Source organism: Rhinatrema bivittatum, chromosome 5 (assembly GCF_901001135.1).
Source record: "Rhinatrema bivittatum chromosome 5, aRhiBiv1.1, whole genome shotgun sequence".
Classification (NCBI taxonomy): domain Eukaryota; kingdom Metazoa; phylum Chordata; class Amphibia; order Gymnophiona; family Rhinatrematidae; genus Rhinatrema; species Rhinatrema bivittatum.
In genome coordinates this window covers 252,389,332-252,406,591 of record NC_042619.1, presented here as the reverse complement: position 1 = coordinate 252,406,591, position 17,260 = coordinate 252,389,332, and the positions used below count along the sequence as shown (strand labels likewise).

Here is a 17,260-nt window from a genome sequence, read left to right as displayed (position 1 = left end):
CATCCCTACTAGCAGATGGAGGCAGAGAACAAAACTGAGGCACTACTACATAGCCAAGAGTGCCACCTGCAGTCCCTCAGTATTTCTGTCTTCAGCAGATGTGGAGGTGCAAACCTGCAGTCTGGAGTTTCAAAAAAAAAAGAGAGAGAATTTTTAGGAGATTTTGGCTCCCCAAAGTGCTAGCTTCCTTCGTGGGCAGTCCTTCGGGTTGAGCGGGGAGATTGGCGATACCTGTTCTGACTCAGCCTTTGTTGTCAGTGGGGGTGAAAGCCAGGGGTCCTGTTCTTTCCCCCCTCTGGGTCCCTGGCACCCTTAGTGTTCGGTCTTCTTCAGAAGCAGGGAAGTATTTGGATTTTCTTCCCTTCCCTGGCCCTGTTTGTACGTGGCTGTATGTTTTAAGTTGTTTGAAAAACAAAAATGGCTGTTTGCAGGCAGAAGAGGAGCAGGGCTGAGGCAGTTGAGTGGCTGGATTTCCCTGCCAGGAGGCAGGTAAAGGTGCGGAGGGGTGCCGAATTCGTTCTTCAGTTGGGCCCGGGGGCTGTTTTCAGCACCAGACAGCGCTGTTTTCTCCTCGCATTGGCAAGGGCTGTTTTTAGGCCTAATCGTGCTGGCATGCCGACTCCTGTGCAGCGCAGCAAAGTTTGATGTGGCTGTGCTTCTGGCCTCATTTTGCAGGGAATGTGTCTCCGGGGTTGGCTGGGACCTCCACGAGACCTCGGGGGGGGGGGTGTAGCAGGAAGACAAGATCAGCTGGGCTGCTTCTGGAGGCCTGGGGTGGGGGGAGGATCAGAGGAGCCAGTGGCCATTTTGTCAGCATGTGCTGGGAGTCAGGCTGCTGTGGCGGAGCCTCGGAACTCCCCTCCCACACTACCATGGATCAGGACTCTGCTGGTAGCAGGGAAAGAGAAGAAGTGCAGGGGGACGCAGACCCTGACCCCCCCTTCTTCCGATCGGGAAGCTTTTTCCACATATTTTGTCCTTCTGCTTCATAAGGCCTGTTGGTCAGAAAGGGAGCAGGATCCAAGAGGCTTTTGCCCAGGAAGTTCCGGACGGCTAAGAAGCCTAGAGATCGGGGGCATGCAGAGTCCAGAGGAATCCTGCAAGCCTTGGGTCTCAGTCGGGCCATGGTAGAAGAAGACTCTTCAGAGGAGACAGATGTTCCGGATCAGATGCAGGGAGGGCTGGTTGATCCGGACGCGGACCCTGTTAGTATCTTAATGGATCCGATGCAGGATCCGATCAGGATCCTGTTAGTGCTTTGGGGGATCCAATGCAGGATCCAGACGAGGTTCTGATCGCGGACGGTGACGACCCTTGGGTAGTTCGGCCGTTCCTTAGAGATGAGCTGGGCCCACTAATTCCCCACGTGCTGGAGGAGCTGGGGATTAAGGTCACTCAGGAGGATTCGGATAATGAAGTGGTAAACCCAGTCCTAGAGGGATTATGGGGACCCTCTAAGGCTTTTCCATTTCCAAAGAATGTGAAGAAGCTGGTGGATAGGGAGTGGGAATCTCCTGAAGTGGGTTTGAGGTGGCCAGGGCTATGGCTAAGTTATATCCCTTGCCGGAACAGACATTTGAGTCATGGAAAATTCCCAAGGTGGATGCGGTGGTTTCCAAGAAGATGACCATCTCGGTGGCAAGTTAAGCCGCACTGAAGGATGTAAAGGATCAGAAAATGGAAATTTTACTTAAAAAGCTGTTTGAGGTGTCAGCCTTGAGTCTGCGTGCGGGGGTGTGTGGAAGCTTGATGCAGAGAGCCTGCTTGTGCTGGGTGCAGAAGACGCACGATAAGCGGTTGGGCTTGGTGGCTGAGGTGGCTCAAGCTACCCACTTGGAAGCGGGAGTGGCCTATATAGCGGATGCCCTGTATGACTTGATCCGGACCTTCACCAGGAGCATGGTCTCTGCGTTGGCGGTGCGGAAACTCCTATGGCTGTGAAATTGGTCTGTTTAACCTCCCCTTCAGGGGCAAACTGCTGTTTGGGGAGGATCTCTGGCAGCTCATGAAACAATTGGGGGAGTCGAAGGGTAATAAGTTGCCTGAGGATAGGAAGACCTCTAGGAAGTCTTTTCCTCCATGAGCTCACTTCCGAAAGGTGAGGAGGTTTCGCACTGGCAGGAGCCCTGGGACAGTGGCGCAAAAACAGAATTCGGGCAGGCAGCAATCCTTTTGAGCCCAACATAGACCTCCGCAGGACGGAGGAGGCGGAAATAAAATTGGCCAATGAAGGTGGACTGGTCCGCTCCTCTCTGGTGGCTATCAGAAGGAGGTTGTCTTTCTTTTACGAGGAGTGGACCAGGATCACCTCGGACAAGTGGGTCCTGGAAGTGGCTACGCCTTAGAATTTTCTCGTACGCTCAGGGATGTCTTTGTAATCTCCGCTGCGTCTCCTGGTCCAAGCGAGAGGTGGTGCGGGATGCTTTGCAACAGCTACAGCTTCTGCACGCCATTGTTCCAGTGCCCCCTCAGGAGAGGGGACAGAATCGGTACTCCGTGTACTTTGTAGTGCCCAAAAAGGAGGGGACTTTTCAGCCCATCTTCGATCTGCAGAAGGTCAGTGCTGCTCTCCGGGTGCCGCAGTTTTGGATGGAGACGTTGCGCACGGTGATAGTGGCGGTGCGTAAAGGGGAGTTTCTGGTGTCATTGGACTTGTCGGAAGCTTATCTCCATATCCCCATTCAGGCCAAACACCAGAGGTTGCTGAGGTTCATGGTTCTGGGGGAGCATTTCCAATTTTGAGCCCTTCCCTTTGGTGACAGCGCCACGCACATTCACAAAAGTGATGGTGGTAGTGGCAGCGGCACATAGAAAGGAAGGTATCCTGGTGCACCCATACCTTGGACGATTGGTTAGTACAGGCGACGACAGAAATGAAGTGTTGTTGCTCAGTCTAGTGGGTCCTGCAGTTCCTGGATTCATTGGGCTGGGTGATGAATCTGGTAAAGAGCCATTTAAAGCCGACCCAGTCATTGGAATATCTGGGAGCATGCTTTGATACCCAGATGGGGAAGGTGTTTCTGACTATGGAGAGGGTAGCCAAGTTGCAGAGTCAGGTCCTTCGGCTTCTGCATATGTCTGTTCCCAGGGTCTGGGACTATTTGCAGGCCCTGGGTTTTATGGATTCTACGCTGGATTTAGTTCCATGGTCCTTTGCTCACATGCGCCTGCTGCAGAGGGTGCTGTTATCCGGTTGGAATCCGCTTTCGGAGAAATTTCAGCTTCCTTTGCTGTTGCCGGAGGATGCCAGGTCCAGTCTTTCATGGTGGCTGTCTCAGCACAATCTTGAGAAAGGGATGGATCTGGAAATACCCGTCTGGGTAGTGGTGTCCACGGATGCCAGTCTCTCTGTTTGGGGGGGGGGGGGGGGGCGATATGTCCTTGCCTCGCCGGTTTTCAGCAGGACTAGGAGCAGACATAACTCCTGCAAGCAGAGGTGACCTCGCTACTTGCCCAGCAGGCCATACAAGTAGTTCCGTCAAACGCATCAGGGGATTCTATTCCCCATACTTTTTCATTCCCAAGAAATCGGGAGGCCTCCGCCCAGTCTTAGTGAAGCCATCGTAAGTCCAATAGCATGCAAGAATCAACCCTTTGCTGGGGACTGCCAGACACATGGCTAATTCAGCCCTGCTATCACCGGGAAAAAAGCAAGTTTGGTTACTGTTTTCCATAGATAGGATGAATTAGCCATGCTGATCCATCAGCCTCCAGGACATCTATTCCGGATGGTTTCACTACGTTATAGACTGAGGAGATGATGGCGCTTGATCGTGCGGGAAGACGCATGCAATCACAAAGAGCTCTGTGATTTCTAGGAGAAGCTCTGCCTCAAGGGCTGCCAGAGGATGTCCCAGACAGCATGGCTTATTCATCTTGCTATTTACAGAAAACACCTTTTACGGTAAGCAAACTTGCTTATCAAGGTGGATTTTCTGGTGGCTGTTTGTTCAATCAGGAAAATTTTGAAGCTCTAGGCTTTTTTTTTTTTTGTAGATTTGGGGATGTCGTTACGCACTGTGCCTTCCTTTCTGCCAGAGGTGGTTTCAGCGTTCCATCTTAGTCAGGCTGTGGAACTTCCAGCCTTTCCGGATTTGGATACCTCCATTCCTCGCGCAAGAGAATTTAAGCTCTTGGTTGTAAGGCGGTCTTTCTTGGGGTATCTGAAAATCACTATTGACTTTCATAGGTCCGATCACCTTTTTGTTCTGGGGAGGGGTCGTTTTTATATATCTCAGGGTAATATTGTGTCTGAGGGCTTAAGGGCTCACTCAACATGTTCTCAAACAAACTCTTGGGCCGAATCACAACTGGTGTCTCCGCAGGAGATATGCATGTCGGCTACTTGGAAGTCGCTACACACTTTCGCCAGACATTTATCTCTTAGATGTCAGGGCTCCGGCTTCCATGTGCTTTGGGGAGAGTGTTCTGCAAGCGGGACTCCCCAGGTCCCACCTAGTTTGGGGGAGCTTGGGTACATCCCAGGAGTCTGGATTGATCGGAGTACGAACAGGAAAGGAAAATTGGTTCTTACCTGCTAATTTTCGTTCCTGTAGTACCACATATCAGTCCAGAATCTCACCCGTATGAGGAGTATGCTCGTACTGGTATGTAATGTATAATGCACTTGTTGGGGGTTTTCAAAGCTTGTTTACATACATGGTTTTCAAAGTTTCCATTGCGCTGCAGCTTCAACTTCACCCCCCCTTCCCCCTACTCCCTTGCTTGTTGGAGGAGTTTGCAATCAGAAATTTTAGTGTTAAGGTCATCTTGGCTTGGGTACAGGTCAATACTGAGGGACTGCAGGTGGCACACTAGGTTATATGGCAGTATCTGTGAAACTTTCTCTGTCCCCATCTGCTGGCAGGGAGGCAAAACTTAGGAGCCTGGACTGATCTGTGGTACTACAGGAACAGAAATTAGCAGGTAAGAACCAATTTTCCTTTTCAGCCACTGTTTGGCCAGCAAACTTAGCCGGATAAACTTATCCAGCTAACTTTGGTGGGATATTTAGCAGCACAGTCGCACCATTGAATATACCTGACTATCTTAAAGTTCGCCGAATAAGTTTATCCAGTTGTTTAGGTCTCCTCTATGACATGACCAGAGTTAGCTAGCTAAGTAATCCAGCTAACTTAACTTCATCCCAGAATGCCCCCTATGTCATCCGGATAAATTTTTAGCTGGATAAGTGCCCAAAATATTCAAAAGTTAGCATTTTCAGTACCTGAATATAATCCACTTTGAAGTGCCAAAAAGCGGAATATAAATAAAAACAAATAGCTCAAAAGTTGGTTATCCTGCTAAATGTGGACCCCCTTGTATGTTCAGGACTGAATCATTGCAGTTGTTCTGTATGATTAAAGAGGCACTTAATAAGAATAAAATTAAAACAAAAATAAAACTGAATTTCAGACCATTGAAATCTGAAAAATAAAGAGCACTTATACTTATATTTAGAGCCATATTTATGTTTTGGGCAACCAAATGCAAAAGGCTGAAAGTCTATCTTGTGCCAATTTTTGAAATGGGGGTCTAAGGTTTAATTTCTTGCAACTATTTTCTGAGATATTATGCAGGCACAAACTTCTGTTAAAAAAAAAAAAAAAAAAGCTCTGTGGAACTTTTGGATTAATTTTTACATTTTAAGACTTTGGGGGAAGATTCTCGCTGTGCTTTTTGCAGAAGATGTTGATTGCAGTTTCCCTGTACGTACCGGATCAGTCCAGACTCCTGGGTTCATACATCCGGAAGTTGCAGGAAATTATCATGCATGGCTTTCTGAGCCAGCTTAATGGCTCAGTGGCCATGGTGTGTGTGAAATCTGGGTTTGGGTCCCGAAACCCCCCCCCCCCCCCCCCCTTCTCTCTGGGTTGGCCAGGGCTAGGGACACTGCAAAGGCAGTGTTCACAGCCTCTGAGGAGGAACTTCCATCGTGCAACAGTGACAGCTAGTGGCCAGCCAAGGAGGTGCATGCACATCAAGTATTGGGGAGAGCCTCCCTCTCATCACATCAGGAGAGGGGAAGAAGGTTAAAAATGGGGGAGACAAAGCTCTGAATGAAGGCTCCTTGTGCAGTAGCTTCCTTAGGTGCCAGAGGACACTGCTGGAGAATAAACAAAAGATATTCACATCTAGCTATATTGGTGCTGGGGAAAGCTGGAGTCTTTTATGGCTTTGATACATTACATTGGACCAATATAAGAAAGAGCTTTGAGACCACTTCAGTCCCTTTAGATGTGCCCTTTCAAAACTAGGCAAGTAAATGGACTTGGAGGCTTTTAGCAATTATTTTTGGGCTGAAATTTTAGTCTGCCTCTTAGCCTGTTGGCGTGTGGTCTTGAAGCACAGATTTCCTAGATGCCTATGTGCTGGAACATCAACTGATAACTACAAACAGCACTGTCTTTTTTTTTTTTCTTTTTTTTTTTTTTAAGTGCATTCACATTAAATAGTTTTATAGTTGCCATGCCTCCTCCCTATCTGGGACACAGCGGCCTCCTCTGGTTCCTGGAGTCCAGTACAGACTTACTCAGTCACTCCTGCGGAGTGCAGGGGAGAAGCCTCCTTAACCCTCTGTGTTTTGAACGGAGCCCACCTGTAGGGTTCTGAGCAGCCTTGCTACCATTTCCTTATGGGCAACAAAATAGGTTAGACGCCAAGGAGTTGTCCGTTTGAAAACTTTAATTGAATGGAGACGTATTCTTTATATATTGTGTCCGACTCAGGCCGAGTTTCGCCCGCACACGGGGCTGCCTCGGGCTAAAATATAAATAACAAATATAACTCACAATACAGGACATACTAAAACATAATTTAAAATCGTAATTAATTATATATACATATATAATGGTAATGTATATATAATTAATTACGATTTTAAATTATGTTCTAGTATGTCCTGTATTGTGAGTTATATTTCTTAGATAGCCTACCCTCCTGTTTTATCGGTCTACCATTTCCTTATGTCACAAGTCAGGCTGTGACTAATTTCTCCTATGCAGAAACTCATCCAGCTGGGTGGAGATACTCTGGGCTCTTCTACGGAGAAGGAGGAGATGCAGTTTCTAACTGCTGTCTGTACAAAGATCAAGCAGGACCCTTCACTGCTCAGCTACATCCTGGAGGTAAGCCAGTAGGAGACTTAAGCTGTAAAGGGAGGAAAGCATGTTGCTGTGAAGGATGAGCATAAGCATTTGAAATCTTGTTTTACAGAAAAAAAAAAATTTCCCACACACACTCCCTCCTTACTTTGTACCATTTGACGTTCATTCAGGTTGCATCATACATAGCTTCTCACCTTACCCCTTTCTACTGGGAAGGTTGCAGTATATCTGTATACTTCTCCCAGGCACTGTTCTTTCTGAACTGTGCACAAGTGCATGTGCAACAGGTCATAAACCCATGTAGGCAGCAAAACATAATGCACCCAGGAAATCCCAATATTATTTCCATTGTTTGGCTTTTAGTGCACAAATTGGCTAATAAGACGTTGCACAAAAGAACATTTTTGCACACACAGTTCACACCAGTGCTTACCAGTTGAGCCACCAGGCTAACTAAAAAGGAAAAATGTGGTTTTTCCCTGCTACTTTTCTTTCCTTGAGTCCTACCAGACCAATCCAGGTTTCCATCCGGATTTGATTTAGCCTGTGTATCAGAAGAGATTTCTGCCTAATACAGTAGTTTCTTATTCAGACGTTAGTGTTTCTGTTTTATGATTTTAAGCCTTGCGTTGGTGGGGAGGGGGCTCTAATGTCAGTCAATGACTTTATCATTGCCTACCCCCTGGGAGGATCAGCACCACTTCTTGTCCTGCTTGATTCACTATTAGCTGTTTAAACTAATTTTTATTTTTTTGAATATCAGTATCATTTCAGGACCGCAGGTTCTGCACCACTTCCATCTGCTGGAGACTGAGAAATACTGAAGGGACGCAGGTGGCACACCTGATTAAGAGGGGGTGCTCTTCAAGTTTTTCTCTGTCTCCATCTGCTAGAAGGGAGGCAAAACCCAGCAGTCTGGACTGATCTGTGGTACTACAGGAATGAAAATTAGCAGGTAAGAACCAATTTTCCTTTTCCTCTTCATTCAGGCAAGCCATTCTACACCAATGGATTGTGCACTCCAACCAGCAGCTGGAAATGGAGAATAATAACTTGCTGATGTCACCCTCATACAGCTCTGCTCAGGCACCAGCCAGTCAGTCTTTCTCTACTGTTCTGATCCTTGGCAAATTAGCAACTATCTGGGTTGACAGGTTTGATAGTTGGGATATTCCTTTGGCTAGATCAATCTGATTTCAAATAGTTAAAAAAAAAAATCCTGTCAGCTACTTGTCAGCAGTTTGAAGGGCAGGCAAGGCAGGGCAATGCTCTAATGCCATTCTTACCCAGAGACAGTGTACTGCCCAGTGAGTTGAGGGGAGTATTCATCGGTGGGCCGGTCACTCTCCCCCCCTTCATCCCAGAGACGATACCTCTTCCTCTGGAGGGTGCTGTTTTCATGCAGGGAAGTTTTCTCTTTGCCCCTGCCGGCTGGTTGAGTTAAAAAAAAAAAAAAAAAAAAAGACAAAGATTGCGGTGATTAATCAACCAGACCTTACTTTTACTGCGATTGTTCAGCACCAGCCTGCAGTCTCTCCCGGGCCTTCAGAAGGGGTGGAATCCTTCACCCGGCTGCCGCCTTCTTTTTTTCACCTGCTAATCATGCTGTGTGGTTCGTGCTGCGGGGCTTGTGGGGAGCCGGTGTCTCTGCTCTCGCGCGAAGGTCTGTGCTCCCGGTGTATTCCCGGGGGCTAGGGACCTTTGCAGAGGCCAAATTCAGAGCGGGGGACGGGGGACGACGACTCCCTGCTGCGATCGTGCGGTTTGGAGAGCGATTCAGCGGCTCACAGGCAGAGGCCTGCTTCCTCCCCCCACGGTTCGGGAGCGTTGGCCATCTTGCCTGCTCCGATTTCAGATGCCGTGCCAGATTCAGAGGGAGAAGATCTCCCTCCTCTATCCCCGCCGGCTTTGAGCCCTCAACGAACCCACGATCGGCAGGCAGACACAGACTCTCCCCCCTCTCTACCTCCGGGGGGGGGGGGGGCTTAAAGCGACAGCACCCATTTTCGTCCCAATTTGTATTGCTACTCCATAGGGCATATATGGAAGCAGAGGCTGCCTGGGACGCACATGATTCGGTCCCAGCAAAGTAATTTAGACCAGCTGCGGACCTGTGGGGGGGGGGGGGGGCTGGACCTCGGCTTCCTTCCTCGGCTCCATTTGGAAGTTTTCCTGGGCCATCCACTCCCTTAAGTCCAGCGCCGCAGGACACCCTCCACCATAGACGCGGGCAATGATGTGGTTAGTTCTGCCCCGCACAAGGGAGATGATCCACAGGTGCTCCGCCTGGTCCATAAGGAGGAACTGGATCAGCTAATCCCATATGTTCTTCAGGAGCTGGAGATCCCGACTCCGCAAGCGGTGGCTGATTCTGCGCTGGGGGATTCGGTGTTATCAGGACTTCGCATTCCTCCTCAGACTTTTCCTTTACATCCGAAGCTTTTCCAAATTTTGTCCCGGGAATGGGATGCGCCTGAGGCCACCTTGCGAGTCAGCAGGGCCATGGAAAAGCTTTATCCGCTTCCAAGGGAAACCTTGGATCTTCTTAAGGTTCCGACGGTGGATTCGGCTGTCACAGCCATAGCTAAGCATGCCACGATTCCCGTCACGGGAGGAGCGGCTCCTAAGGATCTTCAAGATAGAAAGCTGGAAATTTTGCTCAAGCGGATTTTTGAGGTGTCCGCACTGGGAGTGCGGGCTGCTGTCTGTAGCAGCCTTATGCAAAGGGCTACCCTCCGCTGGATTCAGCAGTTGCTCACATCCCAGGAACTCCCCCCAGGGGAGACGGAGCACGCAAATCGCATGGAATTGGCAATTGCCTATACGGCGGATGCGTTATACGATCCAGCAAAACGTCAGGTGATCCTTCAAACCCTGTCTCAGTTGAAGTCCGTGGGGGCGATTGTCCCGGTCCTGCCAGACGAATTTCGGACTGGTCGGTACTCCATTTACTTCGTAGTCCCCAAAAAGGAGGGCTCGTTCTGCCCCATCTTGGATTTAAAGGAAGTCAACAAGGCGTTGCGAGTTCCCCGTTTTCGAATGGAGACGCTGAGATCGGTCATTGCGGCCGTGCACAAAGGCGAATTTTTGGCCTCTTTGGATCTGACGGAAGCTTACCTCCACATAGGAATCCAAGCGCATAATCAGCGGTTCCTGAGATTCATGGTTTTGGGGGAGCACTTCCAGTATTGCGCTCTTCCATTCGGTCTGGCGACGGCTCCCTAAGTCTTCACCAAGGTGATGGTAGTTGTCGCAGCCTGCCTTCAACGCGAGGGGATACTAGCACATCCATACCTGGATAACTGGCTCATTCAAGCGAAATCAGCGGAGCTATGCAAGGCGGCAGTGCAGTCTGTTTTACACCATCTACAGTCGCTAGTTTGGGGTAGTCAATTACGACAAGAGTCGACTGGTCCCCTCTCAAGTATTGGAGTTTCTGGGAGCTCGTTTCAACACGGCTGCAGGCAAGGTTTCCCTGCCTCTGTTGAGGATGGAGAAGCTCATGACTCAAGTTCGCCATCTATTGGCCCTCCTGCTGCCCACGGTATGGGATTATTTGCAAGTTCTTGGGTCTATGGCATCTACCCTGGAGATGGTGCCTTGGGCCTTTGCTCATATGAGACCGTTGCAGAGAGCATTACTTTCCCGTTGGGATCCCAAATCGGAGGAGTTCCACCTACCCTTGCCATTGCAGGAGCCCGCCCGGACCAGCCTGGATTGGTGGTTGGTATCGGATCACTTACTTCGGAGTGTGGACCTGGAAACTCCACAGTGGCTAATTGTGACAACGGATGCCAGTCTCTCCGGGTGGGGGGGCGGTCTGTCAATCACAAGTGGCACAGGGCCAGTGGACACCTCTGCAGTCCAAGTGGTCCATCAATTGGTTGGAAACCAGAGCAGTTCGCTTAGCGCTACGACACTTTCTCCCGATAGTTCGGCAACAGGCGGTGCAGATTCTCTCCAACAACACGTCCACCGTGGCTTACATAAACCGGCAAGGAGGAACAAGGAGTCGACCAGTAGCCTCCGAGGCAGACAAGCTAATGTCCTGGGCAGAACGTCATCTGGGCCGCATAGCGGCATCTCGCATAGCTGGCATGGACAATGTCCAGGCGGATTTTCTCAGTCATCAATGATTAGATCCCGGCGAATGGGAACTGTCCGAGGAGGCGATGCAGCTCGTGCAGCGCCGTTTGGGGACTCCTCGGCTGGATTTGATGGCAACTCATCTGAATGCCAAAGCGGTTCGTTTTTTCAGCCGCAGACGGGAGCATGGGTCGGAAGGGGTGAATGCCCTGGTTCTCCCATGGCCTCCCAACATTCTCTTGTATGTGTTTCCTCCTTGGCCATTGGTGGGGAAAGGTTTTAAGGCGAATAGATTCCCACCAGGGGCCGGTCATCCTCGTGGCTCTGGAGTGGCCGAGGAGGCTGTGGTTCGCAGATCTCATCAACCTTGTAGAGCATTTTTCGATCAGGCGGCACACTTTTGTCTCGCGGCTTGGCTTATGAGAGGAAGCAATCGAGAAAGAAAGGCTATCCGGAGGTCGTGATTACCACGCTACTTCGGGCGCGTAAGACTTCTACTTCCCTCACTTATGTTCGGGTTTGGAAGGTCTTTGATTCTTGGTGCAGCAGGTTGAAGGTGTCCCCGCAGCAGGCCTCTATCATCCACATCCTTGCCTTTTTACAGGAAGACTTAAAAGAAGGGTCTGGCGTACAGTTCTCTCCGGGTCCAGGTGTTGGCGTTAGGCTGTTTGAGAGGTAAGATTGATGGTTCTCCTATAGCCGGCCATCCGGATGTAGTCCGTTTTTTGAAGGGGGCTAAGCACTTACACCCGCCAGTACACGAGATATGTCCCTCGTGGAGTTTGAATTTGGTTCTCTGAGGGCTTTGCAGTTCCCCCTTTGAGCCTCTCAAATGGGCTACTTTGAAAGACTTAACACTCAAGATGGTTTTTCTCGTGGCTGTTTGTTCGGCCAGACGGGTTTCCGAACTTCAAGCTTTGTCTTGTAGGGAGCCGTTCTTGCAAATTTCAGACTCTGGGGTTTCGCTTCGGACGGTACCCTCCTTTTTGCTGAAGGTGGTTTCAGCTTTTCATGTCAACCAGACAGTTGAGTTGCCGGCCTTTCTGGACGTGGATCGGAATTCTCCTCAGGCCCGGGATCTGCGGAGATTGGATGTCCGCTGGATTCTTTTGAGGTATCTGGGGGTGACTAATTCCTTTCGATTATCTGACCATCTGTTTGTCTTATGGAGCGGTCCTAAGCAGGGATGTAAGGCTTCTAAGACAACGATTGCCCGCTGGTTGAAGGAGGCTATCGCCTCGGCTTACATCTGTCACGGGCGGCAAGTACCAGATGGTCTCAAGGCACATTCCATCAGGTTGCAGGCGACTTCCTGGGCGGAAAGCCAATGTGTGTCACCTCAAGAGATTTGCCGGGCACCCACTTGGAAATCTTTGCACACATTTGCTAAGCATTACCATTTGAACGTCCGGGACCCGCAAGTGGATTCTTTTGGCAGCAGTGTGCTTCGAGCAGGACTCTCCGGGTCCCACTCCTTTTAGGGCAGCTTGGGTACATCCCAGCAGTCTGGACTGATCCTGGTACGTACAGGGAAAGGAAAATTGGTTCTTACCTGCTAATTTTTGTTCCTGTAGTACCAAGGATCAGTCCAGACGCCTGCCCATAGGTATCTATATGGAGAGTCCACTCAGCTACTTGTGTTTTTTCTCTTTACAGACATTTTCAAAGATGGTGCACCTATACTACGCCTCTACGTAGTGGTTGTATTTTCACATGTTCTGGTTTTCTTTCGAGGTTAAACTTTGGATTGATCTAGTCATTGGTCATTAAATTTACTTCATTCTGCTTTGATATTGATTATACTGAAGGATCGTAGGTAGCACACCAGGTTATCTAGGGGGTGCTTTTCAGCTTTTCTCTGATGCCATCTGCTGGAAGGGAGGCATAACCCAGCAGTCTGGACTGATCCTTGGTACTACAGGAACGAAAATTAGCAGGTAAGAACCAATTTTCCTTTGACCTACTGTGGTGATAGCATTCACTCCCTCCCTCCCTCAGTTGAGAGTCTGGAAAAAATTTCAGGAGACAGACAAGACAGGCATGAGTTGAAGGCTGTGGCCCTAGCCCTCCTCCTGACAGGAGAAGAGGTCTGGTAGGATAAGGAGGCCTTGGGCTCAGCCCTGCTGCATAGTCCTCTGTCTGGTCCTTCTCTTTTCCCTCTGCTTTCTGCTCCCTGCCATTCTATCTGTAGTGGGCCAGTTTAGTTATTTCAGCGTGTCTGGCAGAGAAAGCTTTTGGGAAAAAAAAAAGAATGCACGCACCAACATGATTGTTACTAGGCCAGGCAAAGAAGCAGTTGTGATCATGGCCAAGCTGGACCTCACAGTTGAGAAGTGCTGCAGGTCTATTTTGGTACCGGCTAGGATTTAGTGCGGCAGTGCAGGGACACATGGCAGGTGCCATTTTAGGTTTGCAGAAGCTGCTGAGGCACGCGGTGGGAAGCATTTGACAGCTCATCAGGGGAAGAGAGAGTGAGATGGCGTCAGGAGAGCAGCATGGGAAGAAGCTTTGCATCTGTTCTGAATGCCATATGAGGGTTCTTACTCTCAGTAGGTCCCTCAATATGTGCCAAAAGTGTGTTGAGGCCCAGAGAGATGTCTCCTCAGGGGACTTTGTTCTTGCAGGAACTTCAGAGGCGGTATGGTGCCTGCTCTTACCAGGAAGGGTGAGGAGTCTTCTCCGCCTCCACTCCTAAAAAAATTCCCACAGGAATGGGTTGAAGAAGGATTTGCCTACCCCAGGGATGGATCTTTCCGCCATTTCATGGGTGGAATTTTTTAAGTGTTTCCAGTCTTTCTGTCAGGGGCAGGAAGAAATGATGAACATGAATCTCCGCTTGCTGTTTTATGGTGGCTAGGGTGGGTTACAGTTGGCCCAGGAAGCTTTGGGAGAGAATGGCCCATACCTGGAGCCCAGGAGCTTCCTTCCTTGTGGATGCTGGCTATGATTCGGCATGCGTGGCGGCTCGAGGTGTGGCTTTGGTGATTGCAGCCCGAAGGCTCCTTTGGCTGCAAAACTGGCCTGCTTGATACTATTTTGAAGTTGAACCTTACCAAGTTGCCTTTTAAGGGGCGCTGTTTGGGGAGGAGTTAGAAAAGATGGCGGATCGGTGGGGAGAGTCAGAATTTCCTCTATTGCCAGAGAATGTCAACTCCCTGGTTTTCTCAGGCGAAGAGGCGATTTCAGAGCTCTCTGTGTTTTTGCTCTTCCAGATGGTAGAGTAGTCAGAGGACTTGTACATTCGGTAGGTTTCAGTCCTTTCAGACAAGGAAGCCAGGTAAAGATGGCGCCTCTGGCTCCAGAACTCTTTGATCCTCCCAATGAAGTTTTGGGGGTCTATCCTCTAGTTCTGGAGATAGGTGGAAGCATGTCTCAGTTTTATCAGATGTGGACCCACATCACTTCCGCCCAGTGGGTTTTGGAAGTGGTGTGCGATGGGTACACTCAAACTTATTCGTCCTCTCGCAGATGTTTTTATGGTTTCCCCCTACAACTCTGTGGAAAATAAGTCAGCAGTCCAGTCCAAGCTGCAGTGGCTGCTCGCCTTGAAGGCCGTGGTTCCAGTTCCAAAGGATCAGGAGGGCACAGGGCGCTATTTCATTTACTTCATGATGCCCAAGGAAAAGGGTTCATTTCGACCTATTTTGGAACTCAAGTGTGTCAGTCGAGCCCTTTGGGTTACCCATTTCCAGATGGAAATGTTAAGATCAGTGATAACGGTGATGCAGAAGGGAGAATTTCTCACTTCTCTGGACCTCTCGGAAGATTTCCTTCATATTCTGATTCACAAGCAGCAGCAGCAGCGCTATTTGCACTTTGCAGTTTCAAGTGTTGCCCTTCGGCTTGTCTGCGACACCCAGAACTTTTTCCAAAGTGATGGTAGTTGTGGTTGTGGCCCTCAAAAAGGAGGGCATTCTTGTTCATCTGTTCTTGGATGACTGGCTAATCAGAGCTAAGTTGTTAGAGGACAGCCGAGTGGTGCTGGGCAGCGTGGTTCAGTTGATACAGCACCTAGGATAGGTAGTGAACTTATTCAAGAACAACTTGCAGCCATCTCGTGTCCTGGAGTATCTGGGAGTCCGGTTCGATACGGCGCAAGGCAAGGTATTTTTTCAAGAGTCTCACATTCAGAAGATCTGGGGTCAGGTCCGGACCCTGCCTTTGGTGATTGGTCTTTGATTGGTCCGTGATTGGTCCGGACCCTGCCTTTGGTGATTGGTCCATCCTTCTGGTTGTATCCGAAGACATTGGGATCAGTGGCCATGATGATAGAGGTTGTTCCTTGAGTGTATGCTCATATGTGTCCTCTGCAGCGGTCCCTCCTTCTCGATGGAATCCCCAGTCTCAAGAGTACCATGTGATGTTGATCTTACCACTGGAGGTGAGGCGGAAGTTGCTCTGATGGTTACAAAGGGAGCATCTTGAAAAAGGTATGGATTTGAGACTCCTGACTGGTTGGTGATCACAATGGATGTGAGTCTCCAGGGCTGGAGAGTACACTATCTGGAGTGGGTGATGCAAGACCAGTGGGCCACCAAAGAGGCATCTTGGTCCATCAACTGGCTAGAGGCCCGAGTAATACATTTAGCCTTCCTGCAATTCACGGACCGGTTGGAAGGAAAGGCAGTGAGAGTTATGTCAGACAACGTGATAACAGAGGCGTACATAAATCACCAAGTGGGGATTCGAAGTCGGCAAGTTTCTCTAGAAAAGGATGCCCTCCTTCCTTGGCGGAGCTGCATTTGCAGGTTCTGTCAGCCTTGCTTCACTTCCTGTGGGGGTATATGTACCCGTGCTGACATCAGATCCGTCTCCAACTGCTAGCACGAGCACACTATACCCACTTGTTCTGAGTCCATCTGCATACACTAAGGAAAAGGAGATTATCAGGTAAGTAATCTCAACATTAGAGACGAGAGCAGTGCATTTTGCGCTGCTTGCCTGTCTGCCAAGGTTACTCAGCCTTCCAGTACAGATTTTATCAGACAATGCAACAAAGGTAGACTATAGCAACTGACAAGGTGGAACCAAGAATCAGGCAGCAGCTCATGAGGCCCGGGAGTTGATTCTCTGGGCAGAACAGCATTTGGAGCAGCTGGCAGTGTCTCACATCATCAGAGTGAACTATGTTCAGGGGTATTTTATCAGTTGGAGAAAGTTAGACCCCGAGGAATGGGTACTGTCGGAAGCAGCGAAGTGTCTCATTCACGGAAGATAGAGATATCCCGACCAAAGAGAACCCTAAGGCATCGCGGTTTTACAGCTGCTGAACACAACATGGTGCAAAGGAATCGGAGCTCTGGTGCTGCCGTGGACTTGAGGGATTTTTCTTTGTCTTCCCTCCTGTGGCCTCTGGTGGACAAGGGATTATGGCAGATAGAGAAACATCCAGGCAAGATGATCCTGGTTTCCCCAAAGTGGCCACATCAACCATGCTTCCCAGATCTGATCAACATGGCCATAGGTAGGCCCCTGAGGTTCAGACATCGGTCGACTGTTTTTCACCAAGGTCCAATATTTTTGGGTCAGGTGGCTCACTTCTGTCTCGCGGCTTTGCTTCTGAGAGAAGGCAACTGAGATGGAGGGGACATTCCAAAGTGATTATTTCCACCTTCTACATCATTGACGTATGTGCGAATTTTGAAAATTATAAAGTCCTGGTCTGCTGTTGACAGAGTGCAGCCATTTCAGGCTACAGTGTCACATATTTTGGCTTTTCTACAGAAAGGTTCTGGTCAAGGGACTGGCCTTTAACTCTGTGAGTATCCAGGTAGCGAAATTGGGTTGTCTCTGGGGTAAGGTGCAAGGGTATTCTCTATCCACACATCTGGATGTTCTATGGGTCCTTCAGGGAGCTAAGAACTTGTGTCCTAAGGTGCAGAACATTTGTCCATCTTGGAATCTGAACCACTCCGACGTTGTGAGAGACTCCCAGCCACTCTAAGTGCTGTTCAGCCCAAAGAATCAACTCTCGGCTTTGTTTGAACCACTAAAGAGAGCTATGGTTAAAGATTTGACTCTTAAAGTGTTTTTTTTTTTTTTTTTGGTTGCTATTTGTTCAGCCAGGA

At 49.3% G+C, this 17,260-nt stretch overlaps 1 protein-coding gene across 3 annotated transcripts in view; it reads left to right on the top strand.

Annotated features, from left to right (window-relative positions):
• Nucleotides 1-17,260, top strand: part of FAM160B2 (family with sequence similarity 160 member B2) — a 120,980-nt gene that overhangs the window by 10,359 nt on the left and 93,361 nt on the right. For all 3 annotated transcript variants that reach the window (XM_029603840.1, XM_029603838.1, XM_029603839.1), the window contains exon 5: nt 7,005-7,127. In XM_029603840.1, coding sequence (XP_029459700.1) covers nt 7,005-7,127 — 123 coding nt within the window. The remainder of the gene's footprint in view (nt 1-7,004; nt 7,128-17,260) is intronic.